Genomic DNA, 12,323 nt, shown 5'->3' on the forward strand with positions numbered 1-12,323 from the left:
GGAACATTTTATGCTGCCTCTGATTTGGTAAAGAAAAATGGTGTGGTGATATATATAAATAAAAGATTTTCAACTAAAGTTATAGAGGCAGATGACGCTGGTAGATATATAGCAATTCAATTTGATACAGACTTCGGTTCCATTTTGGTGCTAGGAATATATGCTCCTAACCAATGCCAAGAAAGTTTTTATAAGATGCTCCATTTAAAAATTTTAGACTGGAACTTTAAGAGTATTCTAATAATGGGAGACTGGAATGGAGTGATTTCTCCAAAGATAGACAAGAGTACAAAGACGAAATTCACTACCAAATTACCAAAGGCTTTTTTTGATTTACAAGACGATTTGAAATTAAAAGATGTTTGGAGGACACAACATCTAAATGAGATGGATTTTTCTTTCTACTCAGATAGACATAAATCCTTTTCAAGGATTGATTTCTTTTTGTTAACACCGGATCTACTTCCTAAAGCCAAGAAATCCAAGATTTTCGCCAGGTCACTTAGCGATCATAGTCCGGTGTGGTTACAAATTGAATTAGGGATGAGGCCAAGAAGGTCTTGGAGAGTAAATGAAAATTTATTTAGATATGAAAAAAATGTTGATGAACTTAAAAAACACATGAAGGAATTTTTCAGTTTTAATATGAATAAGGGCACTCCCATTGAAATAGTTTGGGATGCAAGTAAAGCTTATATGCGTGGGGTCCTGATACATATGAACTTTAAACACAAACAAATTAGACAGAAAAGGAGAATGGAATTGGAAGATGAAATAAAACGTAAAGAACAGCTGCTTATAATAAACCCGAATGACCAGGCGCTCCAGATGGCGCTAAAGCTGTTGAAAGATCAATTTCAGATGCTTATAGCAGAACAAACAGCAACCAATTTGCAATTTGCTAAACATAACACCTTTGCCAACGCTAATAAACCTGGTAGATGGTTAGCATATACTTTGAGAAGGAATATGAATGATAGAATTATTGATAAAATTGAGTTTCGAGGGAAGATGGTATATCAACAAGAGTTGATTAAAAAATCATTTGTGGACTATTATACTAAGCTATATGTACAGGATAATATACAGAACAAGTTAATAGATGATTTTTTGGAAGGAAAAAGGGTTGCAAAAATTTCTGTGCTTCAAAAGGCAAATTTGGAACGTCTTATAACCGCTGATGAGATCACTTTAGTTATAAATCAACTTAAATTAGCTAAGGCTCCAGGGACTGATGGTTTGACTGCAATGTATTATAAAACTTTACAACTGGAAATGATTGAATATCTTACACAACTATTTTGTAATATACAACAAGGAGGTAAAATACCTCTCTCATGGAAAGCGGCTTTTATCTCATTGATACCTAAAGATAAAGAGGGCCCTAAGAAACCAGAGGATTACAGGCCGATATCTCTTCTGAACACAGATTATAAAATATTTGCTAAAGTATTAGCCAACAGATTGATGCCGGTTATTCAAGAGATTATTCATCATGATCAAGCAGGATTTATTGAAGGCAGACATATGAAGGAGAATGTAAGGCAACTCATAGATTTAATTGACTATCTTGATAAGAATAAGCAGATCTCTGCAGTGCTGGTTTTCTTGGATGCAGAGAAGGCCTTCGATCGAGTGAATTGGAACTTTCTAACCAAGACTTTGGAAAAGATGGATATGGGACCACGATTGCGGCAGGCGATTGGAGCAATTTATCAGCAACAAAATGCACAACTTATTATTAATGGAAATTTGTCAACAACTTTCGAGATACAAAAAGGCACAAGACAAGGTTGCCCATTATCCCCATTGTTATTTATTTTAACTTTGGAAGTCTTGTTGAACGCAATTCGCGACTCAAAATCCTTAGATGGCATAGCTATCAGGCAAAAGGAATACAGAACTAGAGCATTCGCCGATGATCTGGTTGTTACCCTTTCACATCCTTTGAAATCAATAATCCAGATGAAAAATATCATAATAGAATTTGGCATGGTGTCTGGGTTTAGACTAAATCAAAACAAAACGAAAATGATGGTTAAAAACATGACAGAGACTCAAAGAAAGAGACTTGTAAGTTTAGCAGGTTTTGAAATAGTTTCTAAAGTTAAATATTTAGGAATACAAATTTCAGAATCAAACACAAAACTTTTCTCAAATAACTATGAAGTGTTGTGGCAAAAGATACAGAAAGATCTTGAAGCGTGGAAAAAGTTACAATTGTCTTTGCTTGGAAGGATCTCAGCAATTAAAATGAACATTCTACCTAGATTTATCTTTCTATTCCAGATGATTCCGGTGCTCAAGTCAGATAAAACCTTGTTAAATTGGCAAACAACATTAAATAAATTTGTTTGGAAGGAGAAAAAACCGAGAGTAAAGATGAAGATTATGCAAGATACACGTGAAAGAGGTGGCCTCAGACTCCCAAACCTTCGATTGTATTATGAAGCTGCGGTATTAACGCATGTAGCAGATTGGTTTGGGAAAACAAAAATGGAATTGCTCAATATAGAAGGCCATGATCTTGTTCTGGGATGGCATGCATATCTTTTTTATGAAGACAGGGTGGATAAAGTGTTCAACAACCATGTTCTCCGTAGTGCCTTGATGAGAATATGGAAGAAGCACCGGCCCAATTGGGATTATAAAATACCGCTTTGGTTGGATCTTGCAGACACCATGGGGATTATGAATATTAAGTCACTCGGGGGTTGTTTATATAAAGATGTGCTTATTGCTGATGGGGGCGAATGGAAGTTAAAAACTTTGGAACAGCTGTTGGAAGAAGGAATTACTTTAAATTGGTTACATTACATACAGCTTCAGAAGAGATGGGAAGAAGATCGTAGGGTCGGCTTTATGGATAAAGAAGTGGAACTGATTAAGCAGATAAAAGAGACTGGTCCAAAACAAGTTAAAAGAATATATAATGTACTGTTAGAAAGAGACTCAGAAAGTGAATTGGTTAAGGATTGTATGATTAAATGGGCTCAGAATTTTGGGGAAGTGGTTATGTTGGAAACGTGGGAAAAAATATGGGTTCAGAATGTTAAATTTACACAGTCACAGAATTTAAGGGAGAATTTTTATAAAATGTTTTACAGATGGTATTTAGATCCTAAAAAATTATCATGCATGTACCCAAATGTTCAACCAAAATGTTGGAGATGCGGGTGTCTAGATGCTACCTTTTTTCATGTATGGTGGACTTGCAACAAGGTTAAAGCTTTTTGGATAAAAATATGGTGGGTTATGCAGAATGTATTTAAGAAAAGAATACAATTCACTCCACAAATGTTTTTATTGGGTATAGTTAAGGATTTTACCAAAGGGGAAACAAAATTGGCCTTGTATATGGTTACAGCAGCTAGGTTGTTGATTGCGCAACATTGGAAAAAAGATTTTTTGCCAACAATTGATCAATGGATTCAGAAGGTGGCGGGGTTCGCAGAAATGGCAAAAATTTCAGCTTTCTTAAAAGCTCAGAAACAGGAGGATTACACACAGGAATGGGCAAAATGGATTGATTATATACAGAATAAATACCAGACTAGGAGTTATTATCTAGCCTTTAGGTAAGAATGTTTAGACCGTAGATGATCAGAGTAAATAGTATATGGGATGTTTGGAATTATTAGAGTGGTATACAGCGGAAGTCAGGGGGGTGGGTTTGTGCGGGAGGTGGGGGAGGGTTAGGGTGGAGGGTGGGGCAATATATATGTATGAATAAATTAGAAGATGGGACTAATGAAACATTGTTAGGCTAGGAGAAATTTATATTAAGAGTTATAGATGTTAAATTAGCTTAGAAAATGATCAATGTGTTATTATTAATTTAAGACTAATCTCTATAGTTTTTGTTGGGAGGAGAGGGGTTATGAGTAATCTATTTTAAGATGGGGGGTGGGGAGGGGGTAAAGTGTTTGGTATAATATTTGAATGTGAATTTTTGCGGGGGGGTATAGCATTTGTATGAGATTTATATTGTATGGAGGGGGGGGGTGAAAAGGGGGAAAATTTGTTTGTACAAAACTCTTTTAATAAAAAAAAAAACAAAAAAAAAACACTGAAGTAAAATAAGGTAAAACAAAATTAAGATAAATAAAGTAAAGTAACAAAATAAAAATAAAAATTGAAATGAAAAAATTGAAAACGAAACCAAAAAAAAAAAAAAAAAAGTGTGAGAAACAGTCATAAGTCCCTCTTTTCAGTGCCATTATAAGTTTGAACAGACACTAAACAGACTGTTGTAAGTCAAGGACTACCTGTGCCATCATCTTTTAATGAGCCCATAATGTCTTGCGGGGTGGAATCCAGGCAGCTGAATGGAGTTAGCAGAGTGTTTACTGGCCAGATGCCTTTCTTGTCACCAGGGCGGAGTTTTGTTCAGCAGATAGATTCTCAGTGTGCCCAGAGAGAGAAAGATCTGCCTCTACCTAGCATCAACACTCACAGCCCCCTGATTGTGAGGCGAGAGCTCCGTCTCTAGGCCACTGCACCACTCCTCCAAGGACTACCTGTATAAATGCATGTCATCACATTAAAATTGCAATACAAATACAACTTCTAGCTAAACCTATACCACTTTCCCCTGTTGTTAAGCGAATCACTGCAATTGTTAAGTGAATCCGGCTTCCCCACTGACTTTGCTTGTCAGAAGGTCGCAAAAAGGGACCACACAACCCCGGGACACTGCAACCATCATAAGTGCGAGTCAGTTGCCAAGCGTCCGAATTTTGATCACATGACAAGGAGATGCTGCAGCAGTCATAAGTGCAAAAAACGGTCATCAGTCACTTTTTTCAGCAACGTTGTAACTCTGAATGGTCACTAAACGAACTTTTGTAAGTCAAGAACTATCTGTATTTTACTCAACTTCAACCGACCACAACTGAATCTGGGAGGTTAACAATCATTGTCTCCAAATCTTCTTTCTCCCCCCCACCCCCCTGCCACCTTTTAGGGGACATATACAATTTGAGACCTTAACTTACGAAATTCAGCCGGTGGAAAATTCCTCCACATTTCAACACTTGATTTCCCGAAGCAATCGGGAGGCGCGAGAACCCTGCGTGGGAATTTTCGAAGATGGCGCCAGCGGGCCAGGTAGAGAAATGAGAACGGTGAGGACGGATGAAGATCCAGATCTGTCCACCAGGCAGGTGAGCAGGCTTCTCTGGAGAAACATCTGTTGAGCGGAATGCAGAGTTTTTCGGTCCTGAGAATATCACTCCTGACAGCCCTTCGAGGTGGGCCAGCTTAAACAATGGCCAATGGCAGAGTTGCACGCCCCATAGCATAGTCTCTCAGCTTTGTCAACTTGAAGAGGTGCCGATTTCAACTCCCAGAATTCCCCAGCCAGCATCTTAAAGTTGCCAAGGTTGAGATAGACTGCTTTAGCACTTCGAGGTATTGTCTCCAACCTATGACTGGTTTGTTAGTGAACACTTGGGGTTATGACAGACTGCCCAAAAATATACATACTGTTGTGGCCCGCCGGCAGCCAGCAGAGCTGGCAGGAGAGTCGGACAGTGGGGAGGTTGGGGAAAAAAACAGGCCAGTCCTGGGGGCTGAGGGAAGCTCAGACAAGGGCTCTGCGTCAGAGGCAGAGAGGGAGCTAGACAGCAGTGAGGCAGAGGAACAGCTGGAGCCTGTTCCCAGGGTGCGCATGCGCAGAGCTGCCAGAAGACGAGAACAACTAAGGAAGCAGGGTCGACTTGGGAGTAAAGCCACACCTTGCAAATGATTGCCCCCCCATAGGAAACAAAAGAGGAGCAAATGGGGAGGGGGCTTTTGCAGGGAACAATTCGTCCCTTCAGTCGTTTCAAGAGTGGAAAGTTCTGTTTGTGTCTATAAGAGACTCTGTGCCAAGTCTTGCTTTGCCCTGCGGTTGGAAAATAGTTATTTGGCAGCTCTCCAAGCGAGATAAGGTTCGTGTGGATAAACATTCCTCTGCAAGACTGTTTGCTAAGCTTTGCTGACTGGGAATGAAAGGAATTCACAGTCGTGTGAATAAAAGGGGTTTTGCTGGGACCAAGACTTTGCTTCTTGCCTTTTAAGGAATCCTGGCTCAGAATTGAATTGAATTGAATTTATTGAATTTATAGACCGCCCCCTCTCCCCGAAGGGACTCGGGGCGGTATACAGACGACAAGATAAAAACTATATACAAAATAAATAATCTTAAATACCCCTAAAATCAGATTAAATGTTAGGCTATACCAGCGGTTCTCAAATAGTGGGGCGCGCCCCCCTGGGGGGGCGCGAGGCTCCGTAAAGGGGGGCGCGAAGGCTCCCTTTCCATCTGGGTGCAACGGCGGTGGCGTGGGCGAGGCATAATATATCCCACCTGGAAGTGGCAGCACTTCGGACTGTGGATTTTCATTGGAGCCGCGGGCTGGAGCTGTGCAAGAAGCCTGCTCGGGCGGGGGTGGGAGGGAGGGAAGCATGGCTGTCCCAGGCTTCCCTCCCTTCCCCCCCCCCAGCCCAAGCAGACTTTTTGCACAGCTCCAGCCCGCGGCTCTGATGAGTCTCTGAGCAGTCCCCAGCGCTGCCACTTCAAGCCGGGATATATTCTGCCATGCCCTCGGCGGCGTCTTTATGCAGGTAGCTCGCCTCCCCGCCAGCAGCTCCACCGCCAACATTCCGTCTGGAAGCGGAAGCGCAACAGCCGCTGTTGGGGAAGGGACAAAGGGGCGGCGGTCGCCCGATCTTGCCACCGCCACCCCTTCGCCCCTGGTAACTGTTCCAGCATCCCAGCTGGAAGCAGCAGCACAACTGCGACTGTTGTGCTGCTGCTTCCAGCTGGGATGCTGGAGGAGCTGCTGGCAGGGAGGGAGGGAAGAAAGGGAGGAGGGAGTAAGGATAGACAAGCAAGAGGGAAAGAGGAAAGAAGGCAAGCAGGCAGGAAGGAGGCAGAAGGAAGGAGGGAAGAATGGAACTGGAAGGGAGGCAGGGAAGGAGGGAGGGAGAAAGGAAGGATAGGAGGATAGGGAAAGAGGAAAGAAGGCAGGCAGGCAGGGGGAAAGAGGAAGGAGGGAACTGGAAGGGAGGGTGGAAGGAAGGATAGACAAGCAAGAGGGAAAGAGGAAAGAAGGCAAGCAGGCAGGAAGGAGGCAGAAGGAAGGAGGGAAGAATGGAACTGGAAGGGAGGCAGGGAAGGAGGGAGGGAGAAAGGAAGGATAGGAGGATAGGGAAAGAGGAAAGAAGGCAGGCAGGCAGGGGGAAAGAGGAAGGAGGGAACTGGAAGGGAGGGTGGAAGGAAGGATAGACAAGCAAGAGGGAAAGAGGAAAGAAGGCAAGCAGGCAGGAAGGAGGCAGAAGGAAGGAGGGAAGAATGGAACTGGAAGGGAGGCAGGGAAGGAGGGAGAGAGAAAGGAAGGATAGGAGGATAGGGAAAGAGGAAAGAAGGCAGGCAGGCAGGGGGAAAGAGGAAGGAGGGAACTGGAAGGGAGGGTGGAAGGAAGGATAGACAAGCAAGAGGGAAAGAGGAAAGAAGGCAAGCAGGCAGGAAGGAGGCAGAAGGAAGGAGGGAAGAATGGAACTGGAAGGGAGGCAGGGAAGGAGGGAGAGAGAAAGGAAGGATAGGAGGATAGGGAAAGAGGAAAGAAGGCAGGCAGGCAGGGGGAAAGAGGAAGGAGGGAACTGGAAGGGAGGGTGGAAGGAAGGATAGACAAGCAAGAGGGAAAGAGGAAAGAAGGCAAGCAGGCAGGAAGGAGGCAGAAGGAAGGAGGGAAGAATGGAACTGGAAGGGAGGCAGGGAAGGAGGGAGGGAGAAAGGAAGGATAGGAGGATAGGGAAAGAGGAAAGAAGGCAGGCAGGCAGGGGGAAAGAGGAAGGAGGGAACTGGAAGGGAGGCAGGAAGGAAGGGAAGGAGGAAGGGAGGGTGGAAGGAGGGATAGACAAGTAAGAGGGAAAGAGGAAAGAAAGCATGTGACTACGGTGGGAGACGAGGAAAGACCGGTGTGCTATGTTATGCAGAGGTGTACTTATAACAATTTTATAGACAAATGATACTATTTACAGTCGCGCGGGGGGGGGCGCGAAATGTTTTCTTCTTCCTAGGGGGGGCATGACAGAAAATAATTGAGAAGCACTGGGCTATACAGTGATAAAAATTTAAAAACAACCTAAAAACCTACCCCTAAAAATTTAAAATACAGGCTAGAAAAATTAAAACTACGGTTAGGCCAGGCCAGCTAAGTTGAACAGGTGGGTCTTAAGTTTCTTGCGGAAGGAGCGGAGATCGGTGGTAGTTCTGATGACGGGGGGGAGGTCATTCCAGAGGGTCGGGCCCATCACAGAGAAGGTCCTACCCCTGGGCGTCGCCCGCTGGCACTGCCTAGTGGACGGCACCCGGAGGAGTCCCTCTCTGTGAGAGTACAATCCAGATATGAAGTCCCAATGGCTGCTACTCCCCCAGTCACGGGATCGCATTTGATTGGCACTTGGGCACCTGTCCTGTATTTAAGGCTGGGGACACCCCGATGGTTACCAGTACAACCGTTAACCCTGCCTAACTACCCCCACTGGTTTCATTCCAGCAAGGTGACCTGAACCAGATGAGCAACCGATACCTGGAATATTATGCCGTTGTTGACAAAAGCGTGGTAAGCTTGTCACTCATCAGGGAAGCTTACGGAAGAGCCATGCGCCGTGTAAATGGTTGGTCTTAAGCTGCCTGTTCTTTTCCTTCTCCCTAGTTTCTCCTCTACAATGCCAACGAAACCGCTCTGGTGTCGGTAGTCTTTCACATGATGCTCCACGTTTACACAGTGAGTAGTTGCTTTCCTCTCTTTAACAATCGAAGCCACAGCTAGGTTCCCTGTTTGCAAGTGTCCGGGGGGGGGGAATTTGTCAATGCCAACCGTGTTCAAGGGACGCCCCAGAATGTTTCAGGACGGTACCCAAGCCACTGCCTCTTCCTCCTCCTCCTCCACCTCTGATTCGGCTGCTGGTGGGGCCGGCAGCTGACAGGCCCCAACACGTGGTATTCTTCTAAGCTAGGTTTGTGTTCTCCCAGAAAGTCCATTTCTTTTCACTTGGCAAGTGGGCTCATTAAGCACCCCAGAAGAGTGGAAAGGATGAAAAATAAGATTTGCAAAAAATTCATGCGCTTAGTAAGCATCCCTTATTTATTGATGACAGTCGAAACGTCCCGGGGGTTACGCGATCACCAATTTGAACCCTTGGGACCACAGTTTCCATTGCTAAGCAAGGCAGTTGTTACTTGAGTTGTGCTTGATTTTACGACCATCTTTGCCGCAGTTGCTCAACGAATCACAACAGTTGTTAAGTGAATCATACAGTCATTAAGCTGTACCCCATTGACTTGGTTTGTTGGAAGCCGGCAGGGAAGGTCACATACATCGACCCCATGCTCACACGCTCAAAGTAAGTGGATTTCACCCCCCCCCCTTTCTCCATCCTCAGATCTTCCTCCCGCTGGGTCTCCATGTTTATCTGGTCGGCATGGAGATCTGGACGGACAAAAATTACGTGACCCTCCATCCTCACGACCTATCTGCGAACTTGAACGCTTTTTATAAGTACGTCCGGTACAACCTCCGGCATCGCGAGCATTTCGACCACGCGGGTTTGATGACGTAAGCATTCCCTCTCTCTCTCTCTCTTCCCTTGGGGAAAATGGCCTTGAAATGGGCATTACCTGGTGGGTGGGAGGGGATTTGGGGATGAGCAAGGGCCACGTTTTATTTTGTTTTTTCTGTTATTTTATTTTATTTTTACGACTACGCCACCATCACAAACTGCGATAGCGACGGGCGGGTTCCATTAAAGTCGTAACTTGGGAACTACTTGTACAACGAAACTATAACAAATGTGAATTTGTTGCAACAGTAGAAGCCAAAATTTCTTCACACCTGTCCTGGACTCTGTCTAAACAGTAAGAGAGTTGGAAGGGACCTTGGAAGTCATTTAATCCAACCCTCACGCAGGGGACCTGTACTAGGGATTCGAACCGCCAAACTGGTGACCTTCTGCACCTTCCCAGGGTAGGAAAAACCCTACGGATTTCACCACTGCCTTTAATCATCTTAGTTGCTCTTCTCTGCACTTTTTCCAAACTCTCAACATTATTATTTTTTTGTAATTTGTGGCGACCAAAACTGGATGCAGCATTCCAGCTGTGGCCTTACTAAGGCTTTACCAAGCGGTATTAATACTTCACGTGGTCTTGATTCTATGCCTCTCTTTATGCAACCAAGGAATGCATTCGCTTTGAGCTACTAATCTGACTGCCCTTCTCTGCTCCTGCCTTTTGTCTGCCCTACGTGTTGTTGGATCGGAGACAGAAGTCACTTCCTCCTCCTCATCGCCGACCAGCTCCACCTGCGTGCTTTCCCCACCCGAAGCGTCTGGGTTCTCCTGCTGCAGCTGGGCTTCAGCCAAATTCCTCTCTGGTGGCTCCTTGGAGCCATTGATCAACTCCTGTCCAGATGTTTCTTTCTTTGTATTTTCCCTGGGGGGAAAATAATGTGTATCCCCCTTTCTGTGATGTTTTAGGGCAACCGGGAATCTTCCTGGGCTTTCGTGGCGAGAATGGTTTTGTCATCCCTCTCATGTCTCCGTGAGCGTCAACCAGGTAGGGGCTTCTCCGTCTCCGATTCCTTTTGCACCTTGGGCTCCATCATGGTACCTGTTTCAGTTAATGTGGGTGCAGCCATCTTTTCTTCTGGGTCTTTGGCCTGCCACCCTTTCTATTCTTCTGCTATGCATTTTCTATGGTGGGAAAACGGGAGGGGGGATTGTACAGAGTGAGATGCTATGTAGCCATAACAACATTCTTTCTAGAAAGCCAAGTGTTAGGGTTCTAAATACCATGCAGAAATAAATCATTGTCCAAGGCAAAACATCCTTAAAGGTGCAATTTATTCTGCAGGCATGTTAGGACGGCTATGGAAATTTCAACTCTGAATTACATCCTGTAAGTTCACCTAGTTGAAAGTTCATGATCTCTCCCCACACCCACAAATCCATCACATGTTCCAATCATCATCTTCCACGCTGGCATGTACACCCATCTTCTTCCGGCCAGGTGTCGAGATGCGAAGACAAAAGATGACCTTGGCTTCTACAAAAGAATGTCAACAATCCATTCTACAATCCTACTCCTTTCTATTCCCCCCTCCCAACTACTACACTATTGAAACAGCATAGAAAATTATAAGAAAGTGTGGCAGGCCAAAGATCCTAAAAAGAACATAACTACAGGCCTGACAGGCGGCCTCTCCTCAAAAGAAAAACGTTTCCTGCAAAGAGAATAACATAAAAGTTAACATAACAAAATTAACCACCTCTTCTCCACCCAGGGGAACCCCTTGACTTCTCGGGAAACTTCCCATTGAATTGCTTTACTAATTTCTCCACTTTTAGGTTCCCACTGTTTACCCAATTAACTTCAAACCAAGGGTAACCCTTCCAATGCACTAAGTACTGTAAGCAACCCCTATTCAGCCTGAAATCTACAATTTTTCCACCTCAGATTGTGTTTCCCCTTCTATCACCACAGGAGGAGATTGAGCTTGGGTGGATGCTCTTCTGTTAGACCCAATTACTGGTTTCAACAAGCTACAATGAAATTCTGGGTCAATTTCCCCTAGACTTTTGGGTAGACTGAGTTGAACTGTAACTGAGTTAACTATCTTCACTATTGGGAATGGACCTAGAAATTTTGGACCCAATTCCTCGCTAAGCATTTCTAATCTTATGTATTTGGTAGATACAAAAACATTGTCCCCCAAACGGTAGGGGTTTTGGAGCGAGCGATGTTGATCATCTTGCTTCTGGTAGGCTTCTGCCGCAAATGCTAGAGCCTTCTTCGTATTCTCCCATCCTTTCTTTAGCATGTCCATCCATTCATTCAAAGACATGAAAGAAGGAGGTTCTCTAGGCAACTCAGGCATGGCAACAACTTCCATGCCACTGGTAATCTGGAAACCCGCTAATCCTCTGCTGCTGTGGACCGCATCGTTGTACGCCACTTCGGCGAAGGGTAGCAAGTCCGACCAGTTGTCTCGCTGATAGTCCACAAAACACCTGATGTATTGTTCCACCACTGCATTGGCTCCCTCTGCTGCGCCGTTCATGCTGGGCTGAACCTCTGAGCTCAGTTCTTGTGTGGACCCAGTAGATCTCAGGACCTCTCTCCAGAACTTGGCTGTGAACTGGACTCCGCGGTCTGAAATGATCCTCTTGGGTACTCCATGCAGGCGATAAATGTGTTTCACAAACATTTTCGCTAATTCGTTTGCGGATGGCAATCCTGAGCAAGCAATGAAGTGTGCCTGCTTAGAAAACAA

At 44.6% G+C, this 12,323-nt stretch overlaps 1 protein-coding gene across 1 annotated transcript in view; it reads left to right on the plus strand.

Annotated features, from left to right (window-relative positions):
* LOC309391621 (disintegrin and metalloproteinase domain-containing protein 21-like) overlaps positions 1–12,323 on the plus strand; it is a gene marked incomplete at its 5' end in the record, with an annotated part of 40,226 nt that overhangs the window by 11,047 nt on the left and 16,856 nt on the right. Inside the window, 5 exons of the mRNA XM_081952293.1 lie at positions 4,967–5,165; positions 8,547–8,612; positions 8,706–8,777; positions 9,436–9,608; positions 10,528–10,606. Coding sequence (XP_081808419.1) covers positions 4,967–5,165; positions 8,547–8,612; positions 8,706–8,777; positions 9,436–9,608; positions 10,528–10,606 — 589 coding nt within the window. The remainder of the gene's footprint in view (positions 1–4,966; positions 5,166–8,546; positions 8,613–8,705; positions 8,778–9,435; positions 9,609–10,527; positions 10,607–12,323) is intronic.

The sequence above is a fragment of the Natrix helvetica genome, assembly GCF_964273705.1.
Source record: "Natrix helvetica genome assembly, chromosome: 4".
Classification (NCBI taxonomy): Eukaryota; Metazoa; Chordata; class Lepidosauria; order Squamata; family Natricidae; genus Natrix; species Natrix helvetica.